The following is an 18,203-nucleotide window of genomic DNA, read 5'->3' as shown; positions in this document are numbered from 1 at the left end:
TCACTTGCTCTCAGGAGACTTTCAGCCATGGGAGCTTTGTATCTAGCAAAAGTCAAAATATGGCTGGGGAGGACTCAACACGGCTTAGGTTAAAGTCAAGTACATGGCATGATGGACAAGAGCTTTTGGATTTCTCTGTTGCTGGATTCGCCTGTAATTATATCCTTAATCCACCCTCCAAACTCCTGGCAGGGAGGGATCTGGTGAGCTGATAGCAGCAGTCCCAGTCCAGCCGGCCTGGTGGACACGATAAGCTGCTGCCTTCAAAGGTCTCCGGATTTGCAAATTCAGCTGCTGCCTGCCAGCAAACACTAGCTCTTGGACCCTCCTCATGTCACAGCACACTCCCATGTGTTTTCAGGACTTAACGGAAAAAGAGGAGCAAAGTGAAGTGGATAGGAACCCAAACCCACCTCTGATTCGGCTTACTCTTCCAAACCAGTTAGAGTTGGGATGACTTGAATTCAATCCAAGAACCCCACCCTGTTTAGAGCAGATGCCCCAAAACATCCCAATAGCACAGGAGCAGACAGGGACAGGCCTGGTACAGACTAACACCAAAGTTACTTCCGGTTGTGAGAAAAGCACTCCAGGCACTTACTGAAGTCTTCATGCACTCCCTGACATTGAACTGTCATGATGCTCTGGTCTTGGTGACCAGTCGCTCCCTGGGTAAATGAGTATGTTCAGGGCCCCAAGGTTTATTGTGGTTTATCTGCTGGTATCACTTGTTTTCTCATTCAACAGTTCTATGTCGGAGAGTACCAAGCGTGCCTCAGAATTAGGCAATGTTTGAGTTATATCTGGTGCGCTTCTGCTTCCTGCTGCTCAGTAGCTGGAGGGACACAGGCCTGCTCGCCCCCGCTCCTCCTTACCATCTCTTCTCCGCTAACGAGTGCCTGGTGCTCCCTCATCGTCCATTAGGGGCTGGGTATGGATGAAAAGCAACAGGGAGCTGGACCCAGGGGCCTCCTGAATGTCATCAAGAGGCCAACAGGATGCTCCTGTGAGGTCTGCCAGAAGCTCAGAGGAAAACAGGTCATCGTGATTCTCCAGAAACAGGCTGTCCGTGTTTCAATGTGGCCAGTGTCTGTGGCAACCATAAGAAAACAGAGCATGTCCTTGTCCTTACAGACAGGAAGAACTTCCATGGGCTGATCCTCTGTCAAGGATACAAAGTCCCTAGGGCTGCTCCTGGGGACTTGTGGGGAATCGGAGAATCTCCCTGAACTTGGTGAGTAAGGACTTCAGGTGGCCAAGGGAAGGACGGGGGCACAAGACAAAGCAAGCCTCCAACACATGCCACCTGGGACCCCATGGCCAAAGCTCTCGTTACCACCTCCACTTTCCAAATACTCCCTTTGGGCCTTTGCTTCCTTTCCTTCCATGGAGACAGCCAGATAACCTGCTCTCACCACCAGTGAAGCATTCAACATGCCTTGTATTGAAAAGTCAAGCAGATAACTGGATGGTGAGGCAGCTCCAAGGGGCTGAAAGAGAACTGGGCCAGCAGCCAGAAAACACACATTCAAACTGACAGCCAGGTGGCAGCAGACACTTGAGACTCAGTTTCCTTATCTGAAATAAGGAGCTAACTACCCCCTATGGAGTTCATGGGAATTTAGGGAAGATCAAGTGAGCTCCACGTGACAGGCATGCAGTACATATAAAGTGTGACTCAAGGAGAGAACCATTATTAGGTTCGTATGTAAACTGAAGCAGATTTTTTCTAGGCCATGTTATAGAAGGAAAGGGTGTGCAGGGTAACAGCTCTCCTAGTGTAAAAGCAGGAGTGGAGAAGCACATCCTGGTGTCTGGAGGATGACTCCTGGCAACCCAAGGCAGTGCTTGAGGACCATGATGTGGATGTGGCCAGATGGGGAGAGGACTGAACAAGCAATGACCTGGGGACCAAGGAGAGACCATCCTGTGGCCACAGCCACAAACACTGAGGTCCACAATGAGACACCCTGGTTATCCTCTCAGCAGACTGGATGTGATGTGCTTTGAGGGGTAAGGGCTAAGCGTAAGGGAATCAAAGGAGAACTTATTTTATAATCCTCCCTTTGAGACGGCATGCCTGAACAGAGCCTTATACCAGGGCCTGCCTTCCTCCACCATGGTTGGGCAAATAAATCCACACCTAAGGCCACCTATTCTGGGGGAGTGAGGCAAAGTACAGGAACAGCATGGTTACAGTTCAGAGGAGTGTAAGCACTTCCAGGTCAGTAGCAGTGGCCAATCATAACAAATGTAAATGATCTAGAATGTAAGGCAAACAAGGCTGGGAAAAGGAAGATGGGATCTTTTCCTCTTTGTCCTTTGTTAGGGTTGGGAGAGGTGGACATTTCAGTTGAAGAGTAGGTTCTGGCTGGGGAGCACAGTTATGACACAGCTGAAGGCCAAGACAGTGCAGACGCCAGGGGCAAGGCGGGTCTGTGCATGTGGATCTCTGCATCTATCATCGTGCTTGGGCCCTTGCATTGAATAAACATTTTCTGAGCAACCACTGGCCCCAGCCATGGGGCTGGGTACTGAAGACACGGATGGGGGCCTGCCCACCTGGAGGCTAACTGCATCTGGGCTCTCCACGGTAGACTGGAACTCAAGACAGACTTGACCTACGTCAATGAACCAGGGCCCTTGTTTTTCTCGGCCACATGCTATAGGTAAGGTAACCTGACTGCTTTGCATTTTATTATCCAAAACCAGAACATACTGCCTGGCAAATGGAAATCCTTTGTGAGGACAGCGGGAGAGAATATTTGAAAACAGTACTATTCCAGAATCTATGTGGCTGCTGGAGTATAGAGTGTAAATCCTCTGTGTTTGTACTGTTTCATAGCCTCAGGTAAGCATTTGATAATCAAGCTGTCACTCTGGAAATCAGAGGGAAGGACCCCAAGGAAAGGTGACACCTATGTGGAGCAGGGAGCCTGCCTGGGGCAAGTGGGGGCATGGCAGGGACCCGAAGCATCCACTCACCTTGAAGCTTTCTCAAGGAAACAAAAGTGCAGTTTTTCAAATGAGTTACATGAACATGGATGAAGCATCCAGATCAGAATCATCTGCATCAAAATCATTTACATCCTTTCTGCTTATTTCACAAGGGCAGAGGCAGAGGGAAGAGGAGCAGTAACGTGGAACCCTATCTGAAAGAAGTAAGTTCTATCAGGTACAAAGAACCCTAAAGGGGAGTTCTTCTCAAGCTCAAGATGTAATTTGTTGCTTTTCGTCAGCATTTGCCTCAAAAAAGTGCTGATCTGAGTAGAAAGGAAAAGACGGCATTTTTATGGTGCAGGAACACGGCTGTGAGAGTCCTAAACCACTTTGGGTGACATAAGTACAAACATTTTCTGCAATGCAGTCTTCAGAAATGATACAAAGGCAGATGGCATGATGTTTGCCTTCCTATCCTCTTCTAGAAAAAAAAAAAAAAAAAAAAAAAAAGGCAGCTAACCTCCTGCTGCCTCTCCTTGACCAGTAGAGGGGAGGGAGACTCAGCCAGTTATCCCTGGGATGCTCATGTGTCCCTGACTCCTGGGCCTGGCAGCTGGCTGGCTGCTCGGCTTCGGTCTTGGTGTAACTACTAGCAGCGTTACCTTTCACCCTCAGAAACATACTGAAGCTAAGACAGAATTCTAGAATGATCCTCAACATTCCTGAGACTTTTGGGAGTTTCACTGTGTGTGGAAGAGATGCTGGCATCCGCTCTGCCGGATTTTAACACCGAGCCACCTGGTAAGCACCACCTAAAGGCCTGCTCGCATGTCATGTTTCATTGCCTTCCCTGATCCACCGGCTGAAACAGGTTATCTCCCAGCTGTGTTCCCCCAAAAGCTTCCCACTTATCCATGCAGCGTGGCTCCCGCACATCTAGCTCCCCTTCCAGGTCGAGGACGGTGGTTGGCTTTGGTGCTCTGTAGCACCAGCAGTGTCCGGTGCACACAGAGCTGTAACAGATTCCGTTAAGGCCACACAAGCACACTAGCTTGGTCTGTAGTGATGGCGAGGGCAAATTAACGTGGGGGATTCACTGCGGCTGTTTGTTGCTCACGTCTTGGAAACGCATGTAACTCCTCGTGTGCGCGGAGAGCATCAAAGGCTTGCAAGGGAGCGATTAGAGATCCGACCAGGTTTGTTACCTACCAACCTGCTGTGCCAGGCTAGCTGGTGATGGGTAGGGAACCTGGGGTTCCTGAGCAAGTGGGTTATTCCTCCGGTGACTGCCAGACTGATCTTGAACTTGTCCACAGTTTTCTCCCCATTAAGAAAGAGCTCAGGCCAAGAGGCACTTCTTCAGATCATCTGACGTCAAACTTGAGAATGGTGATGTGACCATCAGTTGAATCTTAAAGGATAAGGGGCAGAAAAAGGAGAAGGAAGGGTATGTTCCTCCTTAAGACTGTTTTTGATGGAAAAAAAAAAAAAAAAAGACTGTTTTTGAGAGTCTGAATTATGACCTTTAACATACCCCTCCTTCCTTTCTTTATGGTGATTCTTGGCAGCTGCCAACAGCGCTGAATTTCTTTGCAGGACTCTTGCCATACTTCCCTAAAAATCTAGAATGGTTCAAAATGTGGAGGTCACCAGATGGAGGCCCAGGCTCAAAAGCAGCCAACGCGGAGCGCCTGGATGGCTCAGGCTGTCAAGTTCTGTCTTGGGCTCAGGTCATGATCCCGGGGTCCTGGAATCGAGTCCCACATGGGGCTCCCTGCTCAGCAGGGAGTCTGCTTCTCCCTCTCCCTCCCCCTGCTGTGTGCTCTCGCTCTGTCAAATAAGTAAATAAATAAATATTTTTAAAAAATAGCAGCCAGCCTTGGAAAGAAACCAGCATCTCTTTTATGAAGTGTGACTTCACCCATGACAAAAGCCCAAATCCACGCAAAAGGGACTATAATATCCAAGGCATTTTCTCAGGAGCTTGGAGAAGATAAAGATGCACAGCCCCCATCCTTCCCTGTAATACGACTGTCTAGCAGGCTTTGCTTCTTCAGCTGGATTCTGAAATGCCTGGAGGACCCAGGTCTTCATTTTGAAGCTTTTCCCTTCCCCACAGCCATCCCAATTCGCGGGTTTACTTTAGGACACATGGCCTGTCCTATTAACACCAAGCACTGACGAGTTCTGTGGGGAATGACTCGCTTTAGGACCGCAGCTCACATCTCACACAGGAGAGGGCTCCAAAAGCAGAGGAGTCACTTATTTGGACCTAGAAAGATTCCCACCCCCCCTTAGAAACAATATTAATGATGCTAGGTCCCTTTACTGTCTCACAATCTATGTAATCCAAGTGTAGGACACTAAGGGCCAGTGACCTGACTCTCAGGGCTGACAGGAGACTGGCTGCCTGGTTTCTGCAGTGTGGCAGCCCTGGGGTGCAGGCAAAGGGAGGTAAGCACCAGCTTCCAGGTAGACGGGTCAATTTACTGTGTGTCAGGTACCTTAAGCTTAGGAACAGTTGTGTTGGACTCTGTTTTAGAATTCTGGAAGCATCACTGAGAGAGGAGCCCAGTGAAGTCAGCTCTAAAAGGACTCTTTTCCCCAACAATTAAAAGAGATATACCAAAGGATCCATAAGGGAGGAGTAAATTATTAAACTATTAAGATGTTGCTATAAATATGCAGTGTTAATTCAATAATTTATAATGGACTGGTACAACAGGATTTCTAAGGCTCGTGAAATACTGCTGGCTTCTGGCGGTAGCTAGCTTCCTGGGGTGTGTGCCAACTGCTTCTTTACTGAACAGCCTGGGTGAGGGGGTCCCAGGGAGCCTTCTTCCTGGCGGCCTCCCAAAGAGCCCTGATGGAGGAGAGAGCTGGGTCCCCACCACCTGGTCCAGGGCCAGGCACTGCCTTGTCTAAGGCTTCAAGAGGGAAGTAACAGGAGGGAGGGGAGAGGCATCTTGCCAGGGGCCACAATAATGATGAGCATGCTTGAGTGTGGCAGCCTGTCACCTTGACCCAGCAACAGCACAGCCTGCTCCTCAAACCCTCTGCCAGCATGGGTGTCATTCATCTTCATATGTGCTTTTGTGCCTCAGTTTCCATGATAGCCCCTGACCTCTTACCTGGAACCCGTGGGGCCAGACAGGTTTCAGAATTCAGATTTTTTTCAAAGTTTATAAAGACAACATATTGTAGAGATCAGGTACAGGAAAGACTTCCAGAGTGGTCTGGGGCAACACCCCATATTTAAACCCACTAATATCTTCTACAGCAAAATGTATGGATACTACACCAAGTAGGGTAAGTGAGGACTATAAATAGCTTCCTATCACTTCAATTTTTGCCACTGTATGAGTTTGAGGATGAAGATATGAAAACTTTGCAGTTTCCTAAGGCTTCTGGGCTGTGCATTTCGCTTGTCCTGGGGACACCTGGGCACCTTCCAGTTATGGCTTCCTATACAGCTCTGGCTACCGCTCCTTCTAGCACCAAGAAAGAGAATGGGTTTGGAACAAACAAGACAGCATAGCTGTCAAGGGGCAAAAAGTATCCCAGGCATTACTCTGAGACCCGCAGAAGCTGTGGTCTGCTCTCTATGTTTATCTATACAGAGTAAATATGACTCATGCATGTAAGCGAAACCTTTGGCAAGGCAGAAGCAAACAAACACAAGCAGAGAGCCTGTCCTGGTGGACGGAGCGGTGTCCTAACGCCCCCCCGCCCCCCACCTCTGCAGGCCATCTGAGGGTTTTGGAGCCTGTTTGGCCCACATTCCAGGGCTCATCACCGTAGGGTGTGCGGGGGGCAGCACAAGGGTAGCACCGTTCTCCTTTTACACGAAGGAGTGGCGGAGTGGCAGAGGCGGCCACGTCCCCGCGTGGTCAGGGGGCTGGGAGGAGAACCCGGCTCCTCAAATTCTCCGGCAAACTGTTCTCCTGCCACCTGCCTCAGGCACGACCCTCAGGACTGTGGCCCCACCTCCGATCAGCCCATCTCCAGTCCTGCACCATGATTTGCATGACCTTGGTTAACTGGGTTCTGGCCACGCTGTTCCTGTATCCTCTTCTTGGGAATTTAAATGCCCTTCAGATACTAGGGCCGAGTGACAATGTAAGGAAACCAGATTAACTTCATTGAACCCATTTTTCCCAAATGCTTTCAAATCTGGAACCCTCTGGGGGCAGAGCTCCTGTCAGCATTGACATACTCCGGGACACCGATTGAAGGCACATTCTGCTGCTGAATTTATGACTTTACGCAGAGTCGAGAGCAGCGTATCCATCTGGGAAGTGTTCTACCTCAAAGGCTGAAAGAGAACCCACCCTGACCCTGTTGAAGGAATCCATTTCTCCATCCTCCTCCTTTTCTTTCTCCATCATCGCCAGCTCCCTCTGGGCCTTGGGCTGCGAGGTCGCTTGATGGATGGGCCTAAGCGCGCACAGCTGCTGTTGAGAGCCGGGCTATGTATCCGGCTCTGACGCCTGGTGCCTGGTCATTTGTGGTGGCACATGGGTGTCCTCTCCAGGGCCGATGCACTGTTGGTGCAAAACCTGGTGGACAGTGGGCATTTTTAATGAAGTAAGAGGAACACAACTTCGGTCTAAGATGCTTTCTGCTCTCCTCCAATTTTCCTTTTCGACTCAGTACAACTTTTCATGAGCAAAGTGATGGGAGGGCAAACTTTAAAGTAAGGTGAAGTGATATCTTGGGACTCTGATTTCCTTCTGCAGTTATTTAATATATGTATGTGTTACAAAATTCTAGAAGTTCTGAAATCTTTGGTCAGGTGGGAAAGCTGTACCAAGTGTCCTTGGTGGAAGACAGTTTCATGAGCCCTCACAAAGTGACATTTGTTTGGAGAATCACTGCCCTTGGAATTATGTGAGATCCCTAGAAACAAAGCACTGCTCTAACATGCATTGTTAGGTGGGATGAGAAAGTAGCCACAGTAGTCTCCCAAACCTGGACTGGGAGTTTGAACTTAGCTCAGCATCAGCGATTCTATCAAACAGGGCAACACTGGAGAGATGCCCTAAAGCCCAACTGGGCTGCAGCGCCTGGGAGCCACGCTGACCACCTGCCTCCTGTCAGACCTTCTATGTGGAAAGCACGACACAGTGAGGAGAGGCAAGGCATGCTTCTAAACATACTGGGCCTTAAATATTCCATCTACTTACAAAGTGTTAGGATTACTTTTAGTTCTAGGTTTTGGACTGTAAAATAATAGATAAAGAATCTTAACGGAATACTACTAATGAGAGCTAATATTTCTCTCTTATTCTATGCCAGGAACTACTATAGACCGCTGACACCTTGACTCATGTAATCTTCACGACAGCCTGCTCAGGTAAGTGCTACCATTACTCACAATTGACAGGTGAGGAAGCCAAGGCACAGGGAGGGTTAGTAAGCTGCCTAAGGTGACACAGCGAGGAAGAGGGGGAGCCAGGATCCGAGCTCATAGCCTGGGCTCCTAATGGCAGCTGGAGCTCCTCAAAGTCCAAACCTTAAACCACTTTAAGGCCTTTTATGGTTATGGAACAATTGTGTGAATTAACCCAAAGGTTGCTGGGCTTATAGGAAAATGAGACAGGCTGGTTGAGACTAACTTTACTAATCAATGAGTAGGCAGACAAGAAACACTTTTTCTATGAAGATTTTTCTTTGAATAGTTTTTGAGATGAAATTACAACAGAATTTTACCAAGCACACACTTTTACTAGGTTGAGAGAGGCAGCTAGGGCATGAAATACTTACCCAAATTTAAAATTTATGTTATTGCACCTCAGAGGCCACAGTTGTGTCCACATCAATCCTACACTGTAGGTCACAGAACAAGTGTGGAGGAAAGCACTGAGGGGTCAGTGTGCCGGGAAACTTGAATTCCCATAGAGTATTCTGGTCCTTCTTCTGGAACAATGCAAACCATCCCATCTTCCCCTAACCATATAACCTTGGCCAAGTGATTTCTCCTTTCCTGATCAGGATTCCCAAAATGCAAGACACAAAGGGTAGACTAAGTCCAAAACCTACTTGGAGAAGTCATAGAGGGCTTCAAAGAGAAGGCAGCGATCTGCCTCTGAGGCAGTGGGCCAGGCTGCCCATGTCTGAGGTAGCTGGTGGCCAGTGTGGAAGAGGGAATGGGAAACTGATCAAAGGCCTACATTTACATTCAGGCAAAGAGTTGGTACCGTGAAGGACAAGGTGCTAGAGGAGTATGAACAGCAGAGGGGTTGGTTTGGAAGAGTGTGATGTTTTGGCTGAGCTCTGAAAGAAGAGTACTTTAGATGAGTCAGGGGTGGGGGTGGATTGGGGGTGGCTCTGTTTTCTCTGGTCCTAAGAGCTGGACACTACACCGAAGCATGAATCAACCTTCAACAGTGCGAAGGAATTCCAGTGATGGTACAAACTTGGTGTTTCACAGGGGCATGGCACTGCCAAAGCCCAGAGAGGATGTGGGGTGCAGGGGCCAGTATGACATCGAGGGGGACAAGTTTCACCTTCAGTTAATATTTTCCTGTATTTGGAATTGCTTGCCCATGACCCACAGTTAAAACTTGGGTCTTTTAACGCTGTGACCTGGTACATGGACAGACACACATACATAAGACACAGTCTGACCCTCACAGCCTGGAACACACTCTGATATTTCCTGCTTGATCCTATTCCATTAAAAAAAAAATGCTGGTCTCCACCCACTGAACTGACTTCGTGAGCCACCCATGGGTCACAACCCATAGTTTGGAAAACACAGTTTTCTCTGACAAATGCATTAAAAGATAAACCCTCCCATGCTTCCGTTTTTCCCTGTAATTATAATCAATGTGTGAAGGCCACAGTAGGGTCATGTAGGCAACCCTAGTGCTACAGGTCAGCTACAGAATAGTTTTTAGAGACAAACACCTAAGGCTCTGACCATAGTTGTATGTCCTCAGACCATACATGCAGGGCCTGGTGGGGGACGCACTGCTTGTGTGTGTTAGCATGAGTGGCTTTTCCAATAGAGTAAAACCTTACTTAGTTGGTTTCACTAATTTGAAGTTTGTGTTCATTAGAAGAAAGGCTGGACAAACAGGCAACATAAACAAGATGGTAGGAAGAATATTAACCCCTTAAGAAAATGAGGTATTGGGAAGAAACCCCAAATATCCTACAATGAAAATTTATTCACAAATAATTGTTATATCTATTACAAATAAGTCTTACTTATGCATTAAATCATGTCTCCTCTATGAGAATTTACTGGCAACCTTAACTAGTTGAGTCCGAGTTACAGCATGATCACGAAAGTAACAATACCCTATTTTTTAAATAAATATTTTATAATTTGGAAATTAAAAAAAGTCTATCGCACTACCATTCACTAGAATTAACACAGATTAGTGAAGTTCTACTGCATGAGTTTATTAGTTTTCTTAGGTTTGCTATTCAGAATGTGTACACACATTCCTATGAAAAGTCAGGCAAATTACATCAGCCAGGTGACAAAAGCTCAATTTCATGAGGTCCCACAACAGCTTACTTAAGACAGCATAACTGTCTTTCAAGGTTCAAGACCCAAATGGAATGTACTGGTGGAGAGGAAGGGGTAAATAGGTAATGTATTGAAGAAATCCCACCATGGGAGGTTTCCTATCCTACCCCATTGTCCAGCTGTCTTCATAGACTTTCCACTGCGTTGTGCACATGGTTGCACGTTGGGTCGTGTGGCTCTCTCTGGCCAGGTCATAGGTCCAGGTGGAATCTATGGAAGTTCCCAACCAGGGATCACAGGAGGATGCTTGCCTGACTTCTCTGACTATGGACTGCAGGGTGTGGGAAATGCTACACAAAAGGCCCCTGGGTGGCTCAGTAGGTTATGCATCTGCCTTTGGCTTAGGCCATGATCCTGGGGTCCTGGGATTGAGCCCCACATCAGGCTCCTGGAGAATATGTTTCTCCCTCTGTCCCTCACCCCGATCGTGCTTTCTCTTTTGCTCTCTCTCTCGAATAAATAAACAAAATCTCTTTTTTTTTTTTAAAAAAGAGAGAAATGCTACATGAAGAGCACTCCCACAGCTCACACTGGCATTGAAAATGTGGGGAATGCAAAATAAGTGGACATTTAGCTACTTGTAACATGTCCCAGGGGAGGCTCTCAAAAGAGAAGAGTGGTCGTCTCTAAGCAATGTATAGATGTTTTGCTTGTATTTTTTAGGGCAATAGCTGAAAGTGTGGTCCCTATACAGCAGCAGCAGTTCATCTGGGAGTTGGCTGGAAATGCATGTTCTGGGTCCTATGTGAACCTACCCAATCAGAAACTCGGGGGGCCATGCTGGCAAGCTGTGTCTCACCCACCCCCAGGAGATGCTGGTGTGACTCAAGGCTGAGAACCAGGCTGTGCTCTAAGGTGCAGAGGGGCAGCCCCGTAGTCTTGCTCACTTCCACCTTCAGAAACAATTAGGAAAACTCACTACCATATGCTGAGTCAATCCAGACAAACAAGGAAACAGTTTTTAATCTGTATTCACACACATATTGAAAAAACTACCCTGCCCCCACCAAGCCCATCTAGAAGAATTCAGTCCTAAGGACTTAGGTGGAGCACAGCAAGTTGCTATTTCCTGAGTGCTGCTACTGGCCAGCACCACCTGGAAGCCTTAACCAGCCTCTATGACATTAAATCTTCTGAAAAATTCCCTGAACAAGGTATTGCTGCCCCATCTCCAAGATGAGAAACTGAGGCTCAGGACATCACAGCTATGTGGCCAAAGCCACAGATGACCCTGGCAGAATCATGTTTAACTCCACCCCTCATCCTGAACTCAGTTCAAGGCTCCAAGAGCTCCTGGGAAACTTGTCCTCACAGCCATGACACAGAATGCTGAGTCACAGATGTCTGCTAAGGGGGTCACAAGTGACAGAAAGCTCTTGGTGAAATCAAGCTGACTTTTACATCTGGTCTTAAAGACTAGTGGTGGGGGGATGCTCCTGGGAGTGAGAAGGGGGAGGGAAGCAAGACCACAACCTAATGGTCAGGTGCAGTGGGAGGTGCAGGTCTAGGGAGCATGACTGGGGGAAATCACATTGGGGACACCCTGACTGAGGGATGTGCACTGTCTTCTGGAGGTGATGGGGAGCCCTTCACAGCTGGAGAGCTCTGCCCCTGGCCCATCAGAGGCACAGGCAGACAGTGCCCTCCCACTCAGCCTGTGGCGTGGCCCTGGGGAAAATGCCCAGGTTCAGCCTAGCCCCAGGCTTAGAATCCAGACTCAGCTACCTTTCTGCACCCACTCAACCTGTCCCAGGCTGAGTCACTCCCAGGGGACTGCCTGCCTCAGGGCTTTGCTCCAGCCCACTCCGAGCCCAGCACACACAGAGTATTCTAAGGAGAGAAAGGAGAGATTTTAAAAAACGCAACTTCAACACTTTGTGGCTTTAAGGAGTTGGAGCAGGGGCGCCCCACACCAGGCGCAAGGGTGGGCAGGAGTCAGCCTGCTGAAGACGGAGGGGTGGTTCACAGAGCGCTCCCCTGCACCAGTGCCCAGGATGGAGGAACGCACAGATGGCCCAGGCCTGGATCTCCTCGGGGAGCCCTCATCCTCTTGGGGGTTCAGATGGTGAATGTGGGGCAGAGATGGGCTAAGGACAATGGTCATCTCAGGAAGTGGAAAGTGAACTGCACAGAGCTCCACCATTTAATCTGGAGTGAGTCAAGTTAGCTAGGTTGTGTGATCTTTCTCTAGAAACATCCAGACTCTTGCTCATGAGCATGGAGAGTGCTGTGGGCAGAGGACTGGAGGTGTGCATAGCATACTGTGTGTGTTCACGCTGGGGTTGGGGATGGCTACAAGAAAGCCACCACCTTGGGCTTTAAGGTACAAGGTGGGGCTAAAGAGAAGCAGGTGCAAAGGGGGAGGCACGTGGAATTTAGTTTGTCTTGGACACCCAGACGGAGATGTCCAGCTGGCAGCTGGCCATACCAGTCTGAACCAGGGTTGGTGGCGAGGGCTGGAGGGCTGGATATGGGCCTCGCCATTGATGCACAGTCAGAAAAACTGTGAGTGCCAATGAGCTGACCCTGGGAGCATGTCCAGTGAGGAAGGAAGGGAGGAAAAATGTAACGTAGCTAATAAAATAACAATTGAGAGCCTTAATTTAAACATGAGTTAACGTAAAACCTCACCTCTTGAAGTATTTGAAACTGTCCAACACGACATAAACCCTGCCGGGGGTACACACTCCGGGTTCTGGAATGCGGGAGTGCGAAGGCTTGGCTCACGTGCTTGTTCGCCGTAGGAGAAGGGCGAGGGCGGGGGACCTAGGACGGTGGCCGACGACACCCGCAGCTCCCAGTGGGCTGGCCGCACGGCCCCGCCCCGGGCCTGAAGCTTTGCTCTTCCTTAGAGGCTGGTGCTCTGGGAGGTGGGCCTGGCCTTCCTGAGCGCCGCTCAAGCTCGGAGAGCCACGCTGGCCTCTCTTTCTTACTCTTCAGCATTTAAAATCCTCGGCAGCCCTCCGGCACCTTCTCTCCCACTTCGCCATGGGGCTTCTCTGCCCCGTCCTGCAAGTGTTGTGCCCTGTCTTCCCGATCAGCCCAGGGGCCTGATTTAGGGGGAGGTACCCGTTCATAGCCTCCTCGTGCCGCTGTCCTCGGGCCGAGGCCTTGAGCACCATGGGGATGTGAGGGTGACCTAGGGCACTGCTCCCTCGGCGAGAAGACCGCCTCGGGGCAGCCCAGAGCAAGGGCAGCCGGGGCCTCGGCAGGTGGTGACCGCGTGCTGAGGGGGGCTGCTACACACAGCGCGGTGTCCCCCAGTCCGAACCCCCGGGCCTCACGGTAGGACCATATTTGGGGACAGAGTCTTTCAGGAGATCCTCTGGTTAAAATGAGGTCATGAGGGTGGGTCCTTATCCACGATGACTGGTGATTTTATAAGAAGAGGGAACTTGGACACAGACATCTGCACACAGGAAGGAAGACCACGTGAGGACACGGGGAAGCCAGCCATCCACAAGCCAAGGAGAGGCGCCTCAGGAGAAATCAACCCTGCCCACACATACCTCCTCTCAGACTTGGGCCTCCAGAACTGTGACATGATCCATTTCTGTTGTTTGAGTCCTGAGCCTGCAACACGGTGTCAGCCTGAGCAGACTGCTGCAGAGCTACCCAGGGCTCAGGTGCAAAGAAGTCAGTGGGGGCAGTCCCCGAGGGTGCAGCAGTGAGGGAGAGCTTTGTGGAAAAGGGGCTTGCGTGGCTCTTGAAGGACCGGTACAGTTTGGGTGAGTCCATAGACGTGGCCTACTCGGCTCAGGATTCCCTGGACTTAGGGAAACACGTGGGAAGAGAGGTCTGCAAAGAGCGTTGGATGCAGTGAGACTGGGTGAGGCTACAAAGAGTGGGGCCCACGAGACCGCTGGGGGCTGTCGGCCAGAGCCAGGCAAGCGACAGGTCTATAAATGAGCCTTGAAGTCTTGGCTGAAAAAGCCCCTGGCTTTTCGAATGATCAATCAATAGCCATCATTCATAAGGTGCCTTGTGTCACGCAGAGTTGGTGTCTTTTCACTCTGTGAGGGCTCATCACTTTTACCCCCATTTTATATCCAAGGAGTCCAGGCTCTAAGAATCTAAGTGCTTGGGGCCCCCTGGGTGGCTCAGTGGTTGAGTGTCTGCCTTGGGCTCAGTCTGTGACCCCGGGGTCCTGGGATTGAGTCCCGCACTGGGCTCCCCACAGGGAGCCTGCTTCTCCCTCTACCGATGTCTCTCATGAATAAATAAATAAAATCTTAAAAAAAACCAAAACAGAACTTAAGTGCTTTCCCCACAATCACACAAGCAGCAGGTCACAAAGTTGGGGTTGGGAGTGAAACCCGTTTTCTGTCCCCACCTGAGCTCCCTGTGCTCCAGCCGACCGCAGAGGTGAGCTGAAGCCCGCCGCCACCCGGGGCCGGGCCACCAGTGGGCAGCTCGGAACAGGCAGCCCAGCTGGGCAAGCCATCCAATGGGTAGCCTAGCGAGGGCGGGGCGGGAACAGACCAGCACGGAGGTCTGAGGGCTGAGCGTCAGGGAACGTTCATCAGGGGACGTGAAATTTCTCGGTCTGTTCGTGTGTGTTCTCACTAGGCGTGAGAAGGAAGAGGGCCATAGGACTGGCGGCAATGCAGACTTGCAGCCGGATTGCTTCAACGAAGCTGTGAGTTCTTTCACAGCGAAGGCACAGGTGGGGTTTGGATCTGTGAGCATCACGCCGACATCCAGATCCCTGGAAAGCCGTCTGATGCAAAGCTGACATATCAGTTTAGACATATCTGTGTTGACAAAACTTGGCTCTAAGAGGCTCAGGATGAGGTTCTTAACCCAAGCGGCCCTGAAATAGAAATCAGCACATCCACCAACCAGGCGAGAGGAAAACCAACCCACTTGCCCTGTACCTTATTCTCACCAATGCCAAACTGACATTTCACATTTCCTTTCCTTACGAGTTCAGGCAACGAGCCCCCATGGCGTCGGCAGCACCTGTGACTTTCATGTCACATTACTGTCACCGCAGGTATGGTAAGATACTATTCCATTCGTTCCTACCTCAAAGCGACGGTGGCCATTAGACCTATCATGAAATCTTGCCATCAGATTTCTAAAGAAATAACTGTATCATAATTTTAGATGATATTTTGATAACTGAATCTACTTATGGCAAGGAAACCCATAATATGAGTAAACAAAAACAAAATTGGGAAAAATGCAAAGGAGCAAATTCGAAAGGGTTTGGAGCATGATGGAACAGATGCACAGACACGCAGACTCTTGGGTCTCCCATTGGGGGGCCCGGGGTTCCCCTGCTGGGACTCCCTGAAATCTAGCCTCAGCCTGAACCACAGTGAAGGGAATGATAAGAATGGCTGCTGAGCTGCTGTTAGAGATGGGACATCTCAGTGGCAAATGCTGCAGAAGTTGAAGACACCGCAGCCTGCCTGGTGTCCTGGGTTTGCTCCGCACAAGGATGCTGCTGCGTCTAACAGGACAGAGCATTCAGGAAGGAACAGGAGGTGGCTCTGAATACATCAAGAGCCAGCTTCCCAGCCCATGCACTGCTAACGCCCCCACGTTCCTGCAGGTGTCGCTCGGGCAGCCAAGTCCGCACCTGTCCCACTCTCCTGCGTGGGGGCCTGGGGTAAAAGCCTGAACCGTTGTCCACAGCAACAGCTTCTGACCTTGAGAAATTCAGGCAACTGGCAGTTGTTTGCTGGACTTGTGGGCTGTTTCACACTCAGCTCTTGAGAACGCAGCACAAGTGCTTATAAAAGGGCTGCTGGGTCACTTCTAGATGGAGTACCCTTGGAAAGCAATTCCCCAGAGTTCATCTGGGGAGGGACAGAAGAAAAATGGTAAGAATTTATACAACCGTCAGGAAGTAAATGGGTTAATGAAGGTTTCTAGGGAAATAGGGCATGCCGAGGAGCTGGGCAGGCTGCAGTATGAAGGAAGCTCTCCCGCCCTGCCCATCATCCCAGCCCCCTGGCCATGAAAACTCACTGTGGAATTTTAACAGGGAGGCTGCACTGAGGTATTTATCACTTCACATGTCAGTTTGTCACATGTAACAATTACTGTGATGATCTCAAATTGGACCTGACACGAATCCTCTTGATGATACAGCATGCCTGTATTCAGCAAGATGAATACTGTTTTTAATTTCTCCAGCAGAGGATGCAAGGATCGACCAGGGTCGCTCTCAGTAATTTCCATACCACTTGACTCAGCGCCCATCCCGCAGTGACCATGCCCCTCTGGCTGACAGCCGTGGCCAATTTTAGGAAGCGTGGTGTCCCACGGTGCTTACTGGTCGTTCACAGTTTTCAGAGACAACAGGAATTGGGGAGCAGGAGAAATTTAGGGTCATAAATGGAGAGTTGGGGAAAACAGGCTTGAATAAGCTCTGAAATCATGTCAATTGGGAAATAAAACCTAATTAAGAGAAACTGTGCTTTATGAGGAACTTTCCAGGAACACATCAATTGTGCCCAGTAAACTCTGAAGTCCGTACGTCCCTGGCTAGCAAGAAGACATTTTTTCTCCTCCATCCCTCCCACAAGCAGCTCAGTCAACCTGATCCCTGCTGCGGCAGTGTGTGTGTGTGGGGGGCCAGCTGCTGTCTGCCACACCCCACCAGGCCCAGGTGCCATGGGGACACACCACTGACTCTAAGGAGACCCACTGGGAAGATGTCAACATCTACTGGATGAGGCTCAGCCCCTGACAGTAGTACTCTGCTTACAGCCATCACCCAACAGCTAATGCTGATGGCGACTTTTACAATTACCACTCCCCACTACCCTTTAGATTGTGGTTAGGAAGGAGCCCACAGAACCGAGTATCCATCACAGAAGCTGCATGGCAAGACATTCAGTGATCAATGTACCAAAAAATCCTCTTTACACATCTTTATGCTTCTGGCCATTGGGGCTGCAAAGTCCTGGCCATTAGAAGGCATGGCCATCCTTCAAAGGCATGTCCCTTGATAAAATATCAATGCCAAAGAAACAGACAGATACACCATACATACCTGCGGCCTTGCCAGCCTCTGTCGCCAGGGTCCCCTCGAAAGAGTAAGCAGTTTACAAGAGAAAGAAAGCGAGACATTCGGTCATTTGAAAACAGCAATTATGGTCACAAACTCTTAAGCTGAGAGGAGAGGGGAGATACAGAATTAATAGCCCATTAGATTACAACAGAAGACAAAAATGTTAGAAACCATGGAAAAGAATTCAATCGCCCTTCTACACATGCATGTATCTCGTCTTCTAAAGATTCGATTTGGGTTGCAAAGCTCGCTCAGCTAGCTGTGGTGTAGCTGGCCTAGCCCAGGGCTCCTAACTGGGTCCTCCTCGGCACCCTAGCGTTTCATAAGAACAGCTCAGTGGCCACAGAACGTTGGAGATGATGCTCGGCTCCTCTGGGTTGTCCTCATGCAAGGACTCTTGGGAAGAACTAACAATGACGAATGGAGGTACATATAGGAATAATCATTAAGAATACCCAGGCGAGAAATAAAACAAAGCAGTTCTTGAACAGTTTTAGTAAAGAAAAAGACAGCATGGTACAGTCCCTAATTAACACATAGCACTTCACAAGGAGAGATTATATGGCAGGCTCTGGGCCAGATACTAAAGCTAAAGAAAAAATGTGTGAAACCAAGCTCCTGCCTCATTAAAAATCTTGGTCTGAGTTGGCTATATGTTTTATTATATGCCATTATCTTCATCCTCATTATACT

General features: G+C 49.4%; 1 protein-coding gene and 2 long non-coding RNA genes across 5 annotated transcripts in view; 1 reads left to right on the top strand and 2 right to left on the bottom strand.

Annotated features, from left to right (window-relative positions):
• Window positions 1–18,203, bottom strand: part of LOC112662902 (death associated protein) — a 65,351-nt gene that overhangs the window by 19,463 nt on the left and 27,685 nt on the right. For 2 of the 3 annotated variants that reach the window (XM_025451578.3, XM_025451579.3), the window contains exon 3: window positions 17,493–17,526. The exons of the other annotated variant lie outside the window; for it this stretch is intronic. In XM_025451578.3, coding sequence (XP_025307363.1) covers window positions 17,493–17,526 — 34 coding nt within the window. The remainder of the gene's footprint in view (window positions 1–17,492; window positions 17,527–18,203) is intronic. 3 annotated transcript variants of the gene reach the window in all.
• LOC118353289 (uncharacterized) overlaps window positions 1–18,203 on the top strand; it is a 54,694-nt gene that overhangs the window by 30,357 nt on the left and 6,134 nt on the right. Inside the window, exon 2 of the long non-coding RNA XR_004811998.2 lies at window positions 8,239–8,296. This is a non-coding gene — a long non-coding RNA (uncharacterized LOC118353289). The remainder of the gene's footprint in view (window positions 1–8,238; window positions 8,297–18,203) is intronic.
• On the bottom strand, window positions 10,333–17,483 carry LOC118353288 (uncharacterized). Its single transcript, XR_004811997.2, has 2 exons — window positions 16,463–17,483; window positions 10,333–16,290 (listed from the first exon to the last, which is right to left on the bottom strand). It is a non-coding gene; the product is annotated as an uncharacterized LOC118353288 (long non-coding RNA).

The sequence above is a fragment of the Canis lupus genome, chromosome 34 (assembly GCF_003254725.2).
Source record: "Canis lupus dingo isolate Sandy chromosome 34, ASM325472v2, whole genome shotgun sequence".
NCBI lineage: Eukaryota > Metazoa > Chordata > Mammalia > Carnivora > Canidae > Canis > Canis lupus.
This window is presented reverse-complemented; position numbering and strand designations above follow the sequence as displayed.